This window comes from Ranitomeya imitator, chromosome 3 (assembly GCF_032444005.1).
Source record: "Ranitomeya imitator isolate aRanImi1 chromosome 3, aRanImi1.pri, whole genome shotgun sequence".
NCBI lineage: Eukaryota > Metazoa > Chordata > Amphibia > Anura > Dendrobatidae > Ranitomeya > Ranitomeya imitator.
This window is the reverse complement of record NC_091284.1, coordinates 79394091-79416488: the sequence shown is the minus strand read 5'-3', so window position 1 is coordinate 79416488 and position 22398 is coordinate 79394091. Positions and strand designations below refer to the sequence as shown.

The window sequence follows — 22398 nt, the reverse complement described above, 5'->3', positions numbered from 1 at the left end:
GGCGTCCGTCAGTGCGGCACCGCACGCACTCTTGTGCCTTTATATTATTATTTAGTTTCCTTACACACCCAGTTGCGGTGTTGTGCCAGCAAGTGTCTAATCGGACTTCAATCCTAGTTGGGGTTGAGTTCGCTGACTTCTTGCTCGCGCTCTATGTGCGGTACCGCGGTCCTGTGACGCAACAGGATCGCTTCCTTCATGCAGGGTGAAGTTAACCCGTGCGTGTATACTTATAGTACCGCCATATAGTCCGTCTTACTAGCAGCAGGGTTTTTACCTGCACGGTGGACCTCGGACTGCGAACAAACCTAGTTCCATTTCATCTTGTACTTGGTGTGTTCCGTCAGTCCTTAACATAATACTAGCGCCAAGGTCTGGCTAGTAAATGATGGGCGATCAGCGTTCACAGCGGTACATCCAGCAGCTGGAGGGAAGGTTGGCGGCTCTTGAGCGTTCAACCTCAGCTGTGGATGTCACTGCTGTCGCTGTTCAGGCTGCTAGTGTTGCTGCAGCCACCTTGTCCACTGCCGCTCCTGTTCCGACTCTAACTCGCCTCCCGCTTCCAGAGAAATTCTCTGGTGACAGTAAGTCTTGTAGGGGTTTCGTGAGTCAGTGCTCTATCCATCTCGAGCTTCTGGCCTCTCGTTTCCCTACAGAGCGGGCTAAGGTGGGATTTATAGTGTCTCTTCTATCGGACAGGGCGTTGCAGTGGGCTACGCCGCTATGGGAGCGTAGCGATCATATGGTGCAGAGTGCTCCGTTGTTTCTGAGCACTCTGAAACAGGTCTTTTTAGGACCTCGTGTCACCCATGATACGGCGCTCCAATTGTTGGCATTGACTCAGGGCTCGTCCTTGGTCAGTCATTTTGCCGTCCACTTCCGCACCTTAGCATCTGAGCTGGAGTGGTCGGATAAAGCCCTCATTCCAATATTTTGGAGGGGGCTGGCTGACCACGTTAAGGACGCCCTGGCCACTAGGGAGATTCCCGCCACACTGGAGGAATTAATAACTCTATCCACTCGTATTGATCTCCGTTTTCACGAGCGGAGGTTAGAGCGAGCCCAGTGTAGGCAGAGGTTTCGGCTGGCTCCCACCTTCGCCAAACCTTTGGAATCTCCAGACCAGGCTCCTGAGCCCCATGAGTCTGTGGTAGAGTCACGAGTGGGATATAAGTCCCAGACCGCTCGTGCACTCCAGATTTGTCATCTTTGCCAACAGACAGGACATCTTGCCTCCAGATGTCTCCAGCGGTCGAGGAAACGTCAGCGTCTAGTGGTAGTTGGTGGAGGTGCAGTAGACACGGCTACGTTTGCCTCCAAATTGTCCTTTAAGGGGACAATAACATTGGGCTCATACTCTCACTCGGTAGAACTCTGCGTGGATTCTGGGGCGGAGGGCAATTTTATGTCTTCAGCCTTCGCCCAACGTCACGCAATTCCTCTGGTCATGCTATCTCAACCAGTAAAAGTACGAGTGGTGAATGGGTCGACACTGCCCGCACAGATTACACATCAAACTATCCCTTTTACTCTGTCCATGTCACCATCTCATCAGGAGATTATATCTCTACTCGTCATTCCTGAGGGAATTGATGAGGTTCTCTTGGGGATACCTTGGTTACGGTACCACTCTCCTCACATCGAGTGGTCCTCAGGCAGAATTCTGGGATGGGGTGAATCTTGTGGGAACAGGTGTCATCGAGAGTGCGTTCAGGTTGCTACTACAGAGGTACCCGCAGATCTTTCCTCTCTCCCCAAGCAATATTGGTCTTATGCAGACGTGTTCTCCAAAAAGGCAGCGGAGACCCTTCCGCCCCATCGCCCCTATGACTGTCCTATTGATCTCTTGCCTGGTGCTGAGCCTCCCCCGGGTCGAGTCTATCCATTATCTCTCCCGGAAACGGAGGCAATGTCTCAGTACATTCAAGAGAATCTGGCAAGAGGGTTCATCAGGAAGTCAGTGTCACCTGCTGGGGCAGGGTTCTTTTTCGTGCAGAAGAAGAATGGAGAACTACGTCCATGCATAGACTACAGGGGTCTTAATGCTATCACAGTTAAGAACAAGTACCCTTTGCCTTTGATATCTGAGCTTTTCGATAGGCTTCGGGGAGCTAGAGTGTTTACTAAACTAGATCTGCGGGGTGCTCATAACCTGATTTGCATCCATGAGGGGGACGAATGGAAAACGGCATTTAACACCAGAGATGGGCACTATGAGTATCTGGTGATGCCCTTCGGGCTCTGTAATGCACCTGCCGTTTTCCAAGACTTTGTCAACGACATCTTCCGGGATATGCTTTCCACCTCGGTTGTAGTCTATCTGGATGATATTCTCATCTTTTCTCCAGATATTGACTCCCACCGGAGAGATGTTGGCAGAGTCTTCGACCTCCTACGGGCAAACTCTCTTTATGCAAAGTTGGAGAAGTGTGTGTTTGAGCAGGAGTCCTTACCTTTCCTGGGCTATATCATCTCCGCCCAGGGATTGGCTATGGATCCTGCCAAACTACAGGCTGTGATGGACTGGCAAGAGCCCCATTCTCTTAAAGCGGTGCAGCGCTTTATGGGGTTCATAAACTATTACCGCCAGTTCATTTCCCACTTTTCAACTCTGGTAGCTCCCTTGGTAGCCCTCACCAAGAAGGGAGCGAATCCCAAATTGTGGTCGGAAGAGGTCTCCAAGGCCTTCACTTCTATTAAGTCCCACTTTGCTAGCGCTCCCATCTTACATCGTCCCGATGTGGATAAGCCATTCCTAATGGAGGTGGATGCCTCGTCCGTTGGTGCTGGAGCAGTCCTCTATCAAAAGGATGCTCAAGGTCGGAAGCATCCATGCTTCTTCTTCTCTAAGACCTTCACGCCAGCGGAGAGAAACTACTCCATCGGGGACAGGGAGTTGCTAGCAATGAAGTTGGCCTTTTCGGAGTGGAGACACCTTCTGGAAGGTGCGCGGTTTCCCTTCCAAGTTTACACGGACCACAAAAATTTGGTCTATTTGCAAACAGCCCAGCGGCTAAATTCTCGCCAGGCCACATGGTCCCTGTACTTCTCCCGGTTCCACTTTTCACTTCATTATCTCGCCGGGGAGAAGAATATCCGTGCTGACGCTCTCTCTCGCTCCCTTATGTCAACTGAGGAGGAGGAAGAGGAGCCTCGGCTTATTGTCCCTTCCGAGAGCCTGAGAACCGTAGCGCCAGTTTCACTAGAGTCTGTGCCTCCAGGCAAGACTTTTGTGCCCATTAATTTGCGACTGGAGGTTCTCTCTTGGGCTCATTCGTCTAGGGTGGGTGGACACTTTGGGACAAAGAGGACATCTGAGCTACTGGCGAGGACGTACTGGTGGCCGCATATGGTCCAGGATGTCAGGGATTATATTCTGGCGTGTGTCTCCTGCGCCAAAAATAAATCTCCGCGTCAAAGGCCAGCTGGGTTGCTCTATCCCTTGCCGGTTGCAGATAGGCCCTGGGAGATGGTCGGGATGGACTTTGTTGTGGGTTTACCCAAGTCTCGCGGCTGTACCATCATTTGGGTCATCACCGATCATTTCTCAAAAATGGTGCATTTGGTGCCGCTACCACGGTTACCTTCTGCACGGGCCTTGGCAGCGTTGTTCATTAAACACATCTTTCGCCTACATGGTATGCCTAACAAAATTGTCAGTGACCGGGGTCCCCAGTTTGCGTCTCGGTTCTGGAGAGAGCTTTGTCGTCTTCTCAGTATCGAGTTGAATCTCTCTTCCGCTTATCATCCCGAGACGAATGGGTTGGTAGAGAGGGCCAACCAGACCTTGGTCACATACCTGCGACATTTTGTTTCAGCCAGGCAGGATGACTGGGCATCCTTGCTATCATGGGCAGAGTTTGCACTGAACAACGCCGTAGCCGACTCCACTGGACAAACCCCATTCCTCCTCAACTATGGTCAGCATCCACGGGTACCCGTGCCTATGCCCGTGTCTTCCGCCGACTCCAGGGTGGCAGACTGGGCTGTGGAGACACGGGATATTTGGGACCGCACTCAGGATGCCATTCGGGCCTCTAAGGAGAGAATGAGGTCCTCCGCCGATGCTCATCGGCGCCCCGCTCCGACCTTTTTTCCTGGCGACTTGGTGTGGCTCTCCGCCCGTAACATCAGGCTGCGAGTTGAGTCCACTAAATTTGCTCCTCGCTACTTGGGCCCATTCAAGGTCCTCGAGCAGGTTAATCCTGTGGTCTATCGTTTGGCCCTTCCGCCACGCCTGGGTATCACCGACACCTTTCATGTGTCCCTCTTGAAACCTGTGTATATGTCCCGGTTTTCCGAGTCATCTGCTGGGACATCGGGTTCATCTACGGACGATTATGAGGTGAACGCTATTTTGGGGTTCAAGGTGGTACGTGGCAAAAAATTTTATTTGGTAGACTGGAAGGGTTATGGCCCCGAGGACAGGTCCTGGGAGCCTGTTGAGCACATTCGGGCCCCGCAGCTCATTGCTGCCTTCGAACGTAGCACGGCTCAAGGAGGGGGGGGGCCCTAGGAGGAGGGGTAATGTTAGGAGTCGAGTTTCCTCTGCTGCACAGGGGGAATCTCGATCCGTCTCCACTGCGGTCTCCCATTCTTCTCCAGCCGCAGTGGAGTCTGCTCCGCAGGGACGTCGATCCCAGCGTCTCGCTCAGTCTGACTCTGTGCGAAGAGTTACTGCTGCTTTTCCTGCTTCTGCCATTGAAGCCAGTGCTGGGCAGTGGCGAGTGGACGTTTCTGGATCTAAGTCCTGCTTTAATCTGTCTGAGCATGCCCAGGGCAGGATCTCCCGTTGGAGATCGAGGGTCACATGCTCAGGTACTGCAGCACATCCCATTGGTCCTTTTGGCAGGTCCTGAAAGAGCAAAACTTCTGTAGCTGTTTCCTGTGCTGCAGCTATATAAACTGCGCATGACCGCACGGCCATGCGCTAGTATTGTCTTGTAAATATGTGTGTGTTGTGAGTGAAAGTCGCTCTTTAATTAACCCTCCTTATTGAATGATTGTTCGCGGAAAGTGTATGTTTGCTATCTAGCGCCCGACTTATCCAACAGCACGTAACACACATTACAGCTACCAGTTGCTGTGTCCACCTGTACGGCGCCGTGCGCTTGCTCTGCGCTTTCCTGACCCAAGCCTGGGTGGTTAGTGGCGTCCGTCAGTGCGGCACCGCACGCACTCTTGTGCCTTTATATTATTATTTAGTTTCCTTACACACCCAGTTGCGGTGTTGTGCCAGCAAGTGTCTAATCGGACTTCAATCCTAGTTGGGGTTGAGTTCGCTGACTTCTTGCTCGCGCTCTATGTGCGGTACCGCGGTCCTGTGACGCAACAGGATCGCTTCCTTCACGCAGGGTGAAGTTAACCCGTGCGTGTATACTTATAGTACCGCCATATAGTCCGTCTTACTAGCAGCAGGGATTTTACCTGCACGGTGGACCTCGGACTGCGAACGCACCTAGTTCCATTTCATCTTGTACTTGGTGTGTTCCGCCAGTCCTTAACATTCTATTACATAGGCCGAGATGCACGTCAACTGTCTCGCTTATGCTTTATCTAATGAGATATTGTGAAATGTACGCAACACATTTATTATTGTTTATCAGGTGCAAATCAGATGTGTGAGATAAAATAATTTAATTATGGTAAGTTCTAAATAATAATTAGCAACTTGATGATGGAATGCAATATTAAAAGTTTTGATTAAATAATTATGCAGTGCACCAAACGCCAACTTAGTTCTTTATCTAGAATAATTATGTCGCAAAAAGGTTGAAACCAGAGATTAAAACAAAAATTATTTTCTTTACTATGGAAATCGCCAAAATGTTTGAGTAAATATTGTTTTCATATTTTTTCACAAATCAACAGTATAGGCAGAGATAAGAAACTTTGTAATATGTGATATTAGAGAAGAATGCTTAGAAGGAACTGACAGCTGCGGAGAAGCTGCCAAAGTTTCTCCTTTCCATCTAGTCACCCATGCCTCATGGTCCTTGGTGGCTTTTAAAGTACATTTTTCTATAAAACTCTGCAACATCAAACATATGTGGTTAAAATCTTGCAGCCAGTGTTTGATACATGATGCCGGTGTATCGGGGAGTATGTATGAGTTGTGAGATTTTCTGTGATAGCTGCAGGCCCTATTGGCCAAATAGGACTGACAGTGGCACCTTCATGAAGAGAACAGGAACACTCAGCCGAGAACACCTTACTGTGTATGGGAGAATTGGGAGACATTTGAGAGATTTTGGAAGGTTTCATGCCAACACCCATCCAATATGTTTGAGGGGCTTAACCCCTTACCAACATACAACAAACAGTTACTTCATATAGCAACTCACTGACATTGATGCGGGCTCAGAAGCTGAGGCCGGCAGATGATGGGTGTGTTATCTAGCCATCATCTACCTCTAACATCCACCTATGGAACGAAGCTCTGTCCATCGCTGTTAAACTGGTAAATGCCACTGTCAATCTGTGATGGTGGCATTAACAGTGCGTGGTATCGGGGATTGGCTGTTCCAACAGCCCATCTGTGGCACAGTTTCACAATAGCTGGGCGTCGATGGGTTGTCATGATGGCTGGGGTCGGCTGGGGTCTGCTGAAGTCCTCTATCCCCATCATGACTGTGCAACTATTAATGCCAGCTTGTGGCTGCTGTTCATATTAGAGTGATATTTTTACTATACAGAATATAGTTGTTCACAGATTCAGGTCCCATAATGGGACTACAAAATACAATGTGAAATAAAAAAAAAAGAATCGTTAAAAGTATAAAAAAAATAAAATGGTTAAATTCACCCTTTTTTCCTCATTTAAAAATAAATAAATTAAAAAAAATACACATCTGGTATTACTACGTTCGTAAATGTCCAATCTATTAAAATACAAAATTAATTAATCCGATTGGTTAATAATGTAATAAGAAGAAAAATCTAAACAGAGTTGTGTTTTATTGGGCCACCACAACACCACAATGCCATCAGAAACAATCCAAACATTAGATCTAGCCCAAAATGGCATCAATATAAACGTCAGATCAGGGTGCAAAAAACAAGACCTCACACAGCTCCATCGACTAAGGAATGAAAACTTTACGGGTCTTGGATGTTAGCTCTTGGAATAGGGGGAGTGTCACGATAATATATATACCATATTATGAGCATAGTTCTAGAAGGTTCTATGGCACACACACGCTGCAGATTTGACCCCCCCTCCTTTTTTCCCCCACTGCATTCGCTGATACAAAAGCAAAGCCCTATGGCAGACACACGCTGTGGGCTCTCTGACTCCTCCTCTTCACTCTGCCCGTCAGCTCTATGTAATTCTAAACCGCTCATCTCCCCTCCCGCCTGATACCAGCTATAACTGGTACAGCAGCTTTCAGACCCCATGGGACATCTTTGTTCTTGAAAAGTTACGTATAATGGCACAGACCAGGGATAGAGATATAAAAGTTACATAATTAGGATCTGCAGGGGTAGAGCTACATGCACAGTGGATTTTCTAAGCTCCATCTACAGCAGAAATGGAGACATGAATTACTATTTAACCGGGTCACCCAGCTACCCCATGTGTAGACTTAAATGGAAGCTAACCTCGAATGAAGACCTGCAATATGTCCATCGTCACTCTAAGATGTTCCCGGCGCACGCTAGGAAGAATATGCATTTTTAAAAAGTTCTGAGTCTCTCTGGAAAGGGGAGTGGAGTCCATATCTCCGCCCACTCAGAGATGTCACGACCAGGGGGTTTAAGTGAGTGGGAGCTGATTTTTCACTAGTCTTTTCACAGGAAGCTAGCTGAGAGACACATCTGTAATGCATTTTGATGTATCGCCCCTCCCACGAACCGCATGGTCTGCTAAGAAATTATATGAAAGAACTGCAAGTGGTTTTTTTCAACTTTTATCTATTTTTATTTGGAATCGTTCTGTACATATATAATTGTCTCATTTTATAATATCTTGTTCCACTTTTGTAAACACTGCCTACCTTTTGGAGTAAAAAATATAAAATTACTTGATTCGTTTCTCCTTGCTCTATAACGTACTGTCACATCCTCTGACGTAAATTACGCTACTATTTGGGTTGGGTCCTGACCCATTATTGATTTAGGAATAGGAGCTGGTGGCAGCGGACCGTATTTAGCTTGCTAGGTAAAGCTGGCAGCGACGGAATGGGGTTTATAAGTGTATTGCTCGACTGCGGCAGGGAAAATTATATCACCCTAGCGGCAGTGTGTGCCCAATAGCCAGTATATAGCAGGCAGCCTTTCTGGCGACTAGTACATAGCAGGCAGACTTTCTGGCGACTAATTATCCTAGGTGCAGTTCCCTGAATGACCTGAGGGTAAGAGGGCGCCAGAGAGCTGCGAGTTCCAAACCGGAACTGGGAAGTGGGATATAGGTAAATCCCCTTCAGAAAAGAACTGGGGAAGACAAACAACCCCGGTTCAATGCATATTGGTGTCAGTGGTGGGATGATAAAAATTCCCCCCCTGTGATTCGTGACAGGCAGAAAACAAACAAACAAACGCAAAAAAAAATGAAAAAAATCTACATTTTGGGAAGGGGTTAAAGCTTCATTTTCCATACGGTGGTGCAGTATGGATCCTGAATATCTATGATACTTTTCCCCATTCCAGTTTGACACAGGAATTCTAGGATACAGTTTTGCATGTCATTAGTGAACAAACTCTATTAACAAGCAGCTGAATTCAGATTGCTGCTCTGGATTATAATACAGACTGTGAAGCAGTACTAATAGAAGATAAGTAATGCAGTAAATGTAAATTTATGAAAAGTTAACTATTTAGATTATCTCTGTATGTAAACTGTACAATGATGTTGAAAAAGCTAATACATAAAGTAGATATAAAACCTGCAAACAAGAAGAGATAGATCCTAAAACAGCGTGTACTTGTTTATTCAGCTCATGATGGAAAAGGGACATACAAATTGAATTCCTGACTGTAATATCTGTTTCTTGGCAGCTTACACCTTACCTTGTCCAACAGAAATGTCAAAATATTTGCTCTCCAGCAGATGAAAGCTATATAATGATATTTCCAGATGTTTATATTACGCTGTCTTGTTTCTTGTGAACAAAACATCGATTATCTAAGTCTCGCTCTGACAGGCCACGGTCACTGGAACGGAGAGGGTTTTTCATCAAAAATGTAATAGCAGGGTTGTTCTAGCTCCAGGAATACAGAATACCATTGCAATGTCCTAAAATACGGCGATGAAGCTCTTACTACAGCAGAAGAATTTCTTATGAGTAAAATGCTAGTACCGTCCTTAGGCTCTTTCTCTAAAACATTATCTAAATAACCTCTTAAATTGGTAGAAGTGGCTGCCGTCAGCTGATCCCAGGGGTGTCCTGCTGCCAAGACCCCCAGCAATGACCGCTTCTTTTTTGGTAAATTTGGTAGCTGGTAGAGATGGGCGGACACCTGGATGTTCAGGTCTGGCAGGTTCGGCCGAACAGTTTAAAAAAGTTCCTGGACCCTAACTTGATGGCAGACCCCATTCACTTGAATTGGGGGTCCGAACATCCAGTGTTTGCCAAGCTGTCATGTGCATGATGGCGTGACAGACACCCAGTGCTCGGGGGGCGAACAGTAACAAGAGCTTCCTGGTGAAGTCTTGCTCGGTGTCTGTGCATGAACAGTAGGTATTCGGTACGGACGCCGAACTTTACTGTTCGGGTTTGCCCATCTCCAGTAACTCGTAGCTGTTCGACAGCCATAACGCATGTAGGGATTGCCTGTTTGTTAGACACTCCCTGTATATGTTGCAGCTGTCAAAGAACCATGAGATATGCAGCTGTGGAGACTCGAACATATTTTTCAAGCACACCGAAGACACTCGGTTAGCACCCGACTCCCGAACATGCACAGATGACACCTTATACAAGCACCTTGACTCATCACTAATCTACTATATAATTGTCTAAGGGTCACTTCCATCTTTCTGTCTGTCTGTTACGGAAATCCCACGTCGCTGATTGGTCTCGGCCAGCTGGCCGCGACCAATCAGCGATGGGCACAGTCCGGCCACGAAATGGCCGCTCCCTACTCCCCTGCAGTCAGTGTCCCCTCCATACTCCCCCCAGTCAGCGCCCACATAGTGGTAAAAGGACTGCCTTATACCGCGGCATAACACGGTGTAAGGCATTCCGTTAACGCTGCCATCAACCCTCTGTGTGACCAACTTATTACTATTGATGCTGCCTATGCGATGCTAACTATGTGTTATATATTGTGTGGGCTGTTATATACTATGTCGCTGTGCTATATACTAGGTGGGCTGTGTAATATACTATGTGGGCTGTGTTATATACTACGTGGCTGTGTTATACACTACATGGGCTGTTATACATTACCTGGGATGTGTTATTTATTGTGTGGGCAGTTATATAATATGTCGCTGTGCTATATACTAGGTGGGCTGTGTAAAATACTACGTGGCTGTGTAATATACTGCGTGGGCTGTGCAATATACTATGTGGCTGTGCTATATACTACATGGCTGTGCTATATACTATGTGGGCTGTGCAATATACTATGTGGCTGTGCAATATACTGTGTGGCTGTGCAATATACTATGTGGATGTGCAACATACTACGTGTACGTGGGCTGTGCTACATGCTACGTGGCTGTGCAATATACTATGTGGGTTGTGTTATATACTACATGGGCTGTATTATACACTACGTGGGCTGTTATATACTGCGTGGGCTGTTATATACTACGTGAGCTGTGTTATATACTACGTGGATGTGCTATATACTCCGTGGCTGTGCTATATACTATGTGGCCGGCCATGAACAATCAGCGACAGGCGCACTCCGGCTGCGAATTGGCGCGGGAATTGAACCACGATTCGCTAATTGGTCGCGCCCGGCCAGACGAATTCTGTGTATTCATTGTATTATTGTAAAATCTTCATAAATAAACTAGATACATATTCTAGAATACCCAATGCGTTAGAATCTGGTCACCATCTAGTTGTTACAATAAAAGCCCAGGAGGACAATCCAGTCTAGTCCTTGTTTTTATTCAACTTTTAATCTTTTATCTTTTATTTTTTTTATATAGCGCTAACATATTCCGCAGCGCTTTACAGTTTTGCAAATATTACCATCGCTGTCCCCATTGGGGCTCACAATCTAAATTCCCTATCAGTATGTCTTTGGAATGTGGGAGGAAACCGGAGAACCCAGAGCAAACCCACGCAAACACGGAGAGAACATACAAACTCTTTGCAGATGTTGTCCTTAGTGGGGATTGAACCCAGGACTCCAGCGCTGCAAGGCTGCTGTGCTATCCACTGCGCCACTGTGCTGCCCACGGTGCCCATCAGATGAATGCAAAAAAAAAAAAAAAATCAAGTTATTTGAATGAGAAGAATTTTATCAATTACACTATGGGACCTCCAAGAAAAAATACTTAACTGCAATGCTTAAAAAATATACCCTCTTTACTGAAGGACCCTTATGCCAATTTGCATGACGATTAAATAGCTTTTTAATTGCCATTAAATTATGCTGGCTAAACTGTGATTTCATGCAAATATTAAGCTGTAATGACATCCAGTGAATCATTTAGTAAGATTTAGAACTTGGAACAAAGAGGGACAATTAATTCTAATGCTCAGATTTAACAATATAATGTGTCACTGGGCTTTTTGTAAATATGGCCTGATTGCTTTGTTATCATTTATAAATTATGCACAGATGAAGATCCGCACAGAAAAAAAGCCTGGCTCCCCTAACCCGTGTGTAGACCTATTTCTACAAAGCTTCGTGTGATTTCTTCCACACTGCATTCTTTGTGGTATTAGATCTTACAGAAGCTCATCAATCATCTAATATCTATTCCGTACTTAATTAGATAACAGCTTTTCTATTTGACTTTGAAGCTTCGCTGTCATTTCTTATTCACGTTTATCGCTCTTTTATCAGCTAGGCTACAGAAAAGTAAGGATGATAAAACAGGAAGCTTCAGTATGAAACATGCTCAAAATTTTATGCAAATGTTTGGAGAAATAAGTCGGTAATTTTAAGGTACGGTATTTAAAATGAAAATAATCTATTGATTTTAGTTGGTGACAGATTTCCTCAGAAGAGCTAAACATCAAGTCTGTAAGAAATTGTACACCTAGAACAAAAAAAAAATGTGCAAGTAAAAGATCTTGAGATTTTGTTTGTCATGTTGTTTAAATACACAATTCGACATTGTTCATTTAGTTTTCCTTTAGTTTTTGCCTGTCATGTAGTCAAATTTGTTACACACCTGTCCCGACTCTGCTCACTTCTCCTGGGTCCACTGCTCTCTGTTGTGCTCCATGTCGGGTTTTGCAGGTTGCCCATCATTGATCAATGACATCATCTCCCAAGTCCTATTTACAGCCCATTGACATACACACCTGAGTCTTGGGTGTGTTCTTTGTTTGGTATGCGCCTTTATCTGTACTACCGTGTTTCAACTCACATCCATTCCTGCTGGATTCCACTCCATCTCTCCATCTGCTCCTAGTTTCCAGTTAGTCCTAGTCCTCACGATTCCACGTGTCCTCTTGAAGCTGCACTGACACCTGGGATCCGTGTGCCCACCTATTTCACAGGCTAACCAGATCCACCTCATCTGGTAAGACCTTCCTGAATCCCAAGACCATGCATCCCAAAGGTACAACAGCCACAACACTGGTGTCGTGGGATGTGGACAATCTGTCTGCATGGATGGTGCAACTTGCTGTAAGTCAACAGAAGATTGTCCAGGCATTGCAAGATCTCACAGCCTGTGTGGATGCACTGCCCCAGATACCTGAGTTTTCTCCACCAACAACTCAACATCTGCTACACCCTATTACTCACCTTCAACTCTCTGGGAGACATCTCCACAATTGCCTACTCCTGCGCATTTTACTGATGGTCCTAAGGCCTTCTAGGCTTTTGTGTACCAATCCACCCTACACTTTGAGTTGTGTCTTTAGCAGTTTTTTTCTGACTGGTTCAAAGTAGCATATATTTTCTTTATTGTCTAGAGATGCTTTGGCATGGGCTGCACAATTGTGGGTGCAGGTTGACTCTATGATACATTCTCTACCTTCTTTCCTGTCTGCCTCTGTAAAGCGTTTTACAAACTGGGTCATGTAAACTCCACCGCTGATTCCATACTGCAGCTCAGAAAAGGGACTAGCTCTGTGGGACATTTTGCAATCCAGAACCTCCTTTCGTCTGTTAAATTGATTTGGAACAATGATGCTCTTCTAGCTATCTTCTTATCCAATTGGATCAAAGATGACCTCGCTGATAGAGATTTGCCTTCCTCCCTTGATAACTTGATTTCTCTTGCCACTTGAGTTGACTTGTGTTTTAAAGAAAGGTTTAAGTAAAAATGCTTGATTCCAGTGTGTCACATTCAGAATAAACTTCAAACTCTGGCTGAACCGGAACTCATGGAGATTGTCCGGAACAAATTATCTTCAGCTCAAATATCCTGTAGCCTAAAGGTACCGTCACACTGGACGATATCGCTAGCGATCCATGACGTTGCAGCGTCCTCGCTAGCGATATCGTCCAGTGTGACAGGCAGCAGCGATCAGGCCCCTGCTGTGATGTCGCTGGTCGGGGCAGAAAGGCCAGAACTTTATTTTGTCGCTGGCTCTCCCGCTGACATCGCTGAATCGGCGTGTGTGACGCCGATTTAGCGATGTCTTCGCTGGTAACCAGGGTAAATATCGGGTTACTAAGCGCAGGGCCGCGCTTAGTAACCCGATGTTTACCCTGGTTACCATCGTTAAAGTAAAAAAAACAACCACTACATACTTACCTACCGCTGTCTGTCCCCGGCGCTGGACTTCTCTGCACTGGCTGTGAGCGTCGGTCAGCCGGAAAGCAGAGCGGTGACGTCACCGCTCTGCCTTCCGGCCTCTGTGCTCACAGCCAGTACAGAGAAGCCCAGCGCCGGGGACAGACAGCGGTAGGTAAGTATGTAGTGGTTGTTTTTTTTACTTTAACGATGGTAACCAGGGTAAACATCGGGTTACTAAGCGCGGCCCTGCGCTTAGTAACCCGATGTTTACCCTGGTTACCGGCATCGTTGGTCGCTGGAGAGCTGTCTGTGTGACAGCTCTCCAGCGACCAAACAGCGACGCTGCAGCGATCCGGATCGTTGTCGGTATCGCTGCAGCGTCTCTTAGTGTGACGGTACCTTAACTAGCAGACTCTGTTTGTATTGTGGTGAATGTGATCATTATCTCACAAATTGTTTTAAACTGAAGTCCAAATGGGGAGAACTTCTGACCCTAGGCAAGGAAAGTGATATATCCCTAGGATTAACTCTTTCCTACACTAAATATAACTTAAGTATATATTCGTTTCCTACAGTTCCTCTTTGTTTGCCGGACAAGTGCTTTTTGATTGCTGAGCAGCAGAGAATTTTATGGATATCTCTCTGGCTCCGCAGATGTTTTCTCCAAGCATGGGGCCAAAAAGAATAGCAGGGAAGATATACCTAAATCTGAATGTATCCTTAGTTTTACATTTTTGCTCTCAAATTCTCCATTTGCAGATCGTCCTCTGGCCCTCAGCAGTTCCTCTTCTACAATCAAAAAAGTTTCCTGCTTCTGATCCAATCACGGAGTATGAAATCAACCAAATTCTGGATTGTGAAATGACAGGTGGTCCTGAGGAGAGATGCTGGGTGCCTAAAAAGGACATAGATATTCCTATCCTGCTCAAGAGATATCATACTAAGCATCCTCTCTATGCTATCAGAAGGGGGTATTGTTACACACCTGTCCTGGGTATCCCAGGATTTGATCCATTCTCTTGGGGCTGTTGTTTTCTGCTCCAATGGCAGCCCAGTGTGCATCAAAGACACCATCTCCTTAGACCTATTTAAGGTCCACTTATGCACACACCTGTGTCTTGGGATTTTGATTCTGGTGTTCCTTGTTTGTTATGCTCCATTATCTGTTCTACTATTTCAACTCACATCCATCCCTGTTGAGTTCAACTCTATCTGTCCATCTGCTCCTGAGTTTCCAGTTAGTCCTAGTCCCCATGATTCTTCATACCCCCTGGAAACTGAACTAATGCATTGAGTTCTTGTGCCCATTCAGACCAGAGGCTTAGCAGATCCACCTCACCAGGTGAGACCTTATAAAATGTTTGTCATGAAGCTTTTCGGAAGTCCACCATTTGAATAGTAAAAGTAAGTGCACACAATGTCTTTTTCAGGTGGGTCCAAGCCAAAATCCTCATGATAAAGCTCTTAGAAAGCACTCAAGAGATTGGACCTATGTATTGCTATATAAAACAACTTATTGTTTATATGGTCAGTCATTTGAGTGTCTTTTCAAGTTTCCAAAGATGCCAACAGGTTAAATGAAGCAACCTGATCATTCTTCAGGTGTTTTTCACTCTGGTTTGTACGAGAAGTCAATGAGAACGTTCAAAAGATGACTAGGATGATTTTTGTGCATTTCCCAATGTTTTTGCTTCAAAAAACACTAGTGGTTTCTTCATTATTGAGAGGAGTAAAAAAATTTTGGAAAATGCCAGTAAAACACTCCAAAAAAGACAGAAAGACAGTAACATAACATTGACACCACTGCTACACTGACACTACAGTGACGTAGTATATTGCCCAGCAACGTAATATATTGCCCAGCCACGTAGTATATTGCCCAGCCACGTAGTATATTGCCCAGCCACGTAGTATATTGCACAGTCACGTAGTATATTGTCCAGTCACGTAGTATATTGCCCAACCACGTAGTATATTGCCCAGTGACATAGCATATTGCCCAGCAACGTAATATATTGCCCAGCCACGTAGTATATTGCCCAGTCACGTAGTATATTGCCCGGTGACGTAGTATATTGCCCAGCCACGTAGTATATTGCCCAGTTACGTAGTATATTGCCTAGTGACGTAGTATATTGCCCAGTTACATAGTATATTGCCTAGTGACGTAGTATATTGCACAGCCACGTAGTATATTGCCCAGTGACGTAGGGTATTGCCAAGCCACATAGTATACTGCCCAGCCACGTAGTATATTGCCCAGCCACGTAGTATATTGCCCAGCCACGTAGTATATTGCACAGTCACTTAGTATATTGTCCAGCCACATAGTATATTGCCCAGCCACGTAGTATATTGCCCAGTGACATAGTATATTGCCCAGTCACGTAGTATATTGTCCAGCTACATAGTATATTGCCCAGTGACGTAGTATATTGCCCAACGACATAGTATATTGCCCAGTGACGTAGTATATTGCACAGCCACATAGTATATTGCCCAGTGACGTAGTATATTGCGCAGCAACGTAGTATATTGCCCAGTTACGTAGTATATTGCCCAGCCACGTAGTATATTGCCTAGCGACGTAGTATATTGCGCAGCAACGTAGTATATTGCCCAGTTACGTAGTATATTGCCTACTGACGTAGTATATTGCGCAGCCACATAGTATATTGCCCAGTTACATAGTATATTGCCTAGTGACGTAGTTTATTGCGCAGCCACGTAGTATATTGCCTAGTGACGTAGTATATTGCGCAGCCACGTAGTATATTGCCCAGTTACATAGTATATTGCCTAGTGACGTAGTTTATTGCAAAGCCACGTAGTATATTGCCCAGTGATGTAGTATATTGCCCAGTGACGTAGTATACAGCACAGAGCCACGTAGTATATTGCACAGCGACGTAGTATACAGCACAGAGCCACGTAGTATATTGGCCAGTCACGTAGTATATTGCCCAGTTACATAGTATATTGCCCAGTGACATAGTATACAGCACATAGCCACGTAGTATATTGGCCAGTCGCGTAGTATATTGCCCAGCTATGTAGTATATTGCCCAACCAGGTTTGTCACAGGTTAAAAAGTAAAAAATAAACATATACTCAACTTTCCGAGTGCCCCTTGTAGTCCACGGCAGCTTCCGGTCCCAGGGTTGGTATGGGCACAGGACCTGTGATGACGTCGCGGCCACATGACCGTGACGTCATGGCAGGTCTTTCTAGCGCAGGGCCTGTGATGACGTCACGGTCACATGACAGTGACGTGATGGGAGTTCCTTCTCGCGCAGGCGCTCAGGGCCTGTGATGACGTCGCGGTCACATGACCGTGATGTCATGGCAGGTCCTTCTCGCGCAGGGCCTGTGATGATGTCGCGGTCACATGACCGTGACGTCATGGCAGGTCCTTCTCCCATACCATCTTTGTCACCGGAACCTGCAACGGAAGATGGCGGCCGGCGCGAGCGACTACGGAGGGTGAGTATAGCAATTTTTAAAAAATTATTTTTAACATTACATTTTTTACTATTGATGCCGCATAGGCAGCGTCAATAGTAAAAAGTTGGGGACACACAGAGTTAATAGCGACGGTAACGGAGTGCGTTACCCGCGGCATAATGCGGTCCGCTACCGCCGGCATTAACCCTGTGTTAGCGGTGACCGGAGGGAAGTATGCGGGCTACAGGCACTGACTGCGGGGAGTAAGGAGCGGACATTTCTTCCAGACTGTGCTGTTGCTGATTGGTCGCGGCAGCCATGACAGGCAGCTGGCGAGACCAATCAGCGAATGAATAACCGTGACAGACAGACAGACAGAAGGACAGACGGAAGTGCCCCTTAGACAATTTCAGTACATCTAAAATGAGGAAACTCGCTGTTAAAAATGTCTTACTATTTTATGTCTACATCTGCAAAACTATAGATTTCCAAGTAACAGTACAAATAAACTAACTCCTCTTCTATTGTAATCTACTCCGTAGATTAGGAAGAAGTTTGGGAGAGAAAGAAAATAAATAATTACGACTGCAGGATTAGACCACGCAGGGTTTGTTTGTAGTCTGTTATCATAGAGACAAATAGATCAGATGAAACTGTAGAACGTTATGGAAAATTGCTACAAAATGTAACTTAACTTAAATATATATTTTTCAATATGTTTTACAACTTTCTAAGTACTGTTGAGCAGTTTGGGTCCAGATCCTGAGAACTTGTCCAATTGTACACCCCAAACTAGTGTACAGGCCCTATAGAAAGTCCATGGATCACGTTTATCAAGACCAGCATTGTTCATGACTGTCTTGATAATGGAGGCTCCTGGAGTGAGAAGCTCCTTACTCATTAAGAATCACATGCCTCTTATCGAATCAGGAGCATTGGACAAGTGGAATGTGACCCTGTGTGCGCCTCACCACAAATCCTACTCCAATACTCTCTGTAGTAAGATCTGTGGCATAGCTATCAATTTGACGAGTAGCAGCCACTAAGCCACCGTCCCACCCTAGCTCCACCCACTTTGTCAGAGCTGGGCAAAAATGGCATGAGAACTATAAAAGTCGTAAAATTTTAGCGCAGCCTTGAGTTGCACCTAAATGTTGCAACTTTTCATGAAATTGTGCTCGGTGCCTGTACACTGCACTGTATGCTGTTAAGTATAAACTGAAAAGTTATGCCCCTTGGAATCAGCAATCGGTGTGGGGTTTTTAGGACCCAAAGCCCCAATAATTAATACTACTTAGAGGGGTTGTCTGGTCTAAAACTACAAGCTTGCAGTCACTCAATGTAATTGCAGACTTGTGGATCCTGACATTGTGCGCACTAGTTGCTGGGAGTGGTGGTCATGTGATATGCATACATCTGGCCACAATCTGACTAGACCGTTTCCGATCTCATTCAATACTCCTGTATTGAGTGAGGCTGCACCCAACTAGTCGGATTGTGGCTGGGAGTATGCATATGGTGTACGTGCTGTCACATGACTGCCATTCCTGTCCAGACACTGAGAATCCTTGCAGGGTGAATAATGTGAGGATCCATAAGTCTGCAGTCCCACAGAACGACTGCATGCAAACTGTCCTTTACTCAGCCTCCATGGGTCCAGCTCTGAGTCTCCGCCACTACCTTGTTATTGTCTCCAGAGCTTATGTCATGTTGACTGCCAATAGTTGAGCTCAAAGGCTCTGGATGAGTGGACACTATGGGTCACGCAGAACTGCTGAGTTCACTGATTGGCTGCAGTGCTCTCACATGACATCAGGTCTGCAGACAATAACAGACACCATGCGCAGTGGTGGTGACTAATCTTTGGACCCAGGGAGGGTGAGTAAAGCTCAGTTGGAATATATGAAACAAACTGCAAAACAAACCAGGCAACAGGGATTATCCAAAGTCAGGAAAAATCAAAACTATCATAAAAGAAAATGGTTGTAAATATGGAAATAACCTTAAAGTGAACCTGTCAGCAGGATTGTGCACTGTAACCTACACACAGTGTCAGGTCGGTGCCGTTATACAGATTAAAATGATACCTTGGCTGATGAAATCCATCTTGTGGTTGTTGTTTAATCTTTATTTTCAGTTTTGAGTTATTGATATGCTCATTGTTATGGACCTGGTGGTTAGGAGCACCCGAAACGACCTGATGGCCAAACTAACAAAGGACAAGCTCTGGGAAGTGGGAGCTCTGCTGACCGCAACCCCTAATCCTATCACACAACTAGAAATAGCCGTGGAGCGTACCTAACTCTGCCTAGACGCCTCTTCACAGCATAAGAGCTAACTAGCCCTAGAGATAGAAAATTAAGCCTACCTTGCCTCAGAGAAATTCCCCAAAGAAAATGGCAGCCCCCACATATATTGACTGGGAGTTAAGATGAAAGTCACAAACACAGAAATGAAACAGGTTTCAGCAAAGGGAGGCCAGACTTACTAAACAGACTGAGGATAGGAAAGGTAACTTTGCGGTCAGCACAAAAAACTAAAAAAGACCACGCAGAGTGTGCAAAAAGACCTCCGCACCGACTCACGGTGCGGAGGTGCCACTCTGCCTCCCAGAGCTTCCAGCTAGCAAGGCAAAGCCAGCCAAAGAATAAAATACATCACCTGTGGAAGGAACCTCAGAAGCAGCAGCTCCACTCACAGCCACCAGAGGGAGTCCATGGACAGAACTCGCCGAAGTACCATTCATGACCACAGAAGGGAGTTCGATAACAGAATTCACAACAGCTCGTGCTCCGGGGTGGCCTGTGGGGGGTCTTCATGTGGTGCTCTGATTAGGTCATCATCTGTATGGCTTCTAACAGGTCACTGATCCCTCACTGACCTGCTGGCTAGTTGACATAATGAATATATGTACACTAGATTGTGGCCCGATTCTAAAGCATCGGGTATTCTAGAATATGCATGTCCCCGTAGTATATGGACAATGATGATTCCAGAATTCGCGGCAGACTGTGCCCGTCGCTGATTGGTCGAGGCAACCTTTATGACATCATCATCGCCATGGCAACCATTATGACATCTACGTCGATACTGTGCCCGTCGCTGAACCAGAAACGTGAGATGTCTACGTCCTTTATGACATCATCGTCGCTGTGCCCGTTGCTGATTGGTCGAGGCTGCCAGGGATTTCTACGTCGATGCTGTGCCGGTCTCTGATTGGTCGAGGCCTGGTGGCTTCGACCAATCAGAGACGCGGGATTTCCAGGACAGGCAGACAGACAGACAGAAAGACAGACAGACAGACAGAAAGACAGACAGACGGAAAAACCCTTAGACAATTATATATATACATACTTAAAAAAACAAAAACCTTTTGCAGGCAGGTGCCAGCCGTGGCACCTGTGTTGCAGCATAATCGTATGTGTACAGTGTTGTTAACAACTGTGCTTGATGTTTTCCTGAGGAGTGTTAAAAAAATCGGTTTTAAAATGGTGCCCGAAGCGCCGTCACAGTAGCAGCTATCGGTGTATATAAAGGTGATCCAATAGCTGCTACTGCGCATGCGCCAGCAGCGCCATCTTGCTAGAGAAGAAAAAAAAATCCTCTTCCAAGATGGCGCCACCCCCGCACCTGCACAGCAGCAGCTATTGGATCACCTCTATATACACCGATAGTTGCTACTGCGCAGGCATGGTGGGCGCTATTTTCAAATTTTTTTTTTTATATATATATATGCCCCTCAGGAAAACATCAAGCACAGTTATTAACTGCACATGAAATGTGCAAATATGCTGTAGTGCAGGGGCCACGGCCGGCGCCTGCAAAAGTGTTTCGTTTTCCAAGATATATATAATATTCATTATGTAAAGTGGGGGGCAGGTCAGTGAGGGATCAGTGACCTGTCAGAAGCCATACAGATGAATACCTAATCAGAGCACCATATGAATACCACCCACAGGCCGCCCTGGAGCACGAGCATATAATTAACTAAAAACTGAAGATAAATATTAACCCCTTCATGACCGGAGGTATTTTCGTTTTTGTGTTTTCGTTTTTTGCTCCCCTTCTTCCTGGAGCCATAACGTTTTTATTTTTTGATCAATATGGCCATGTGAGGCTTGTTTTTTTGCAGGAAAAGTTGTGCTTATGGAAACCATCATTGGTTTTAACATATCATGTACTGGAAAACGGGAAACAAATTCTAAGTGGGGTGAAACTGAAAAAAAAGTGCAATTCCACAGTTTTTTTTTTATTTTTATATTTTACCATGTTCACTAAATGCTAAAACTGACCTGCCATTATGATTCTCCAGGTCACTACGAATTCACAGACACCAAACATGTCTAGGTTCTTTTTTATTTAAGTAGTGAAAAAAAAAATCCAAACTTTGGTTAAAAAAAAAAAAATGGCACCATTTTCTCAGATTTATAGTGTCTCCACTTTCCGTGATCTGGGGCTGGTTGAGAGCTTATTTTTTGCACGCTGAGTTGACGTTTTTATTGATACCACTTTGGTACAATTATTTGATTGCCCATTTTTGCAATGTAGCAACAACCAAAAAATCGCAATTTGGGCGTTTTGAATTTTTTTCTCGTTACGCCGTTTAGTAAAAAATTTTTTTTTAACTTTTTTAATGCTTCAGTAGTCTCTATGGGAGACTAGAAGCTGCAGTTGTCTGATCGCCTCTCTTATACCCAGGCAATGATTAGTTCACCGGTGTGTAGCAAAAATGCCACTGTTACTTGCAGTGGGTTAGCATGACAACCAGAGATCTGTAGCAGACCTCTATCATTGTCATTGCTGGATTGTCCGCTCCATTGTGTGTAGGTTACTGTGTACAATCCTGCTGACAGGTTCCCTTTAAACTTTACCCACATATAATGACTTACTTGTGCATGCCATGGCGGGTGGGTCTTTTTCCGCTCTGAAGTAGCCTTTCTCACACTGGCAGACCGTTGTGGACTCTACATATGTGAAGCTATGTGGAGGACACTTGGAACACTTGATATTTCCAGCAAATGCCTTGTAGAATCCAGGCCGACAAGCTGCAAGAAAACAGAAGACAAACCGGTCAATGATTTCCTTTCGCCGTCACCATTCAATTCATATGTCATTCAGCTATGAAAGCG

At 45.5% G+C, this 22398-nt stretch overlaps 1 protein-coding gene across 2 annotated transcripts in view; it reads right to left on the bottom strand.

Annotated features, from left to right (window-relative positions):
• Positions 1-22398, bottom strand: part of EPHA6 (EPH receptor A6) — a 1249313-nt gene that overhangs the window by 626395 nt on the left and 600520 nt on the right. For both annotated transcript variants that reach the window (XM_069760991.1, XM_069760992.1), the window contains exon 4: positions 22159-22314. In XM_069760991.1, coding sequence (XP_069617092.1) covers positions 22159-22314 — 156 coding nt within the window. The remainder of the gene's footprint in view (positions 1-22158; positions 22315-22398) is intronic.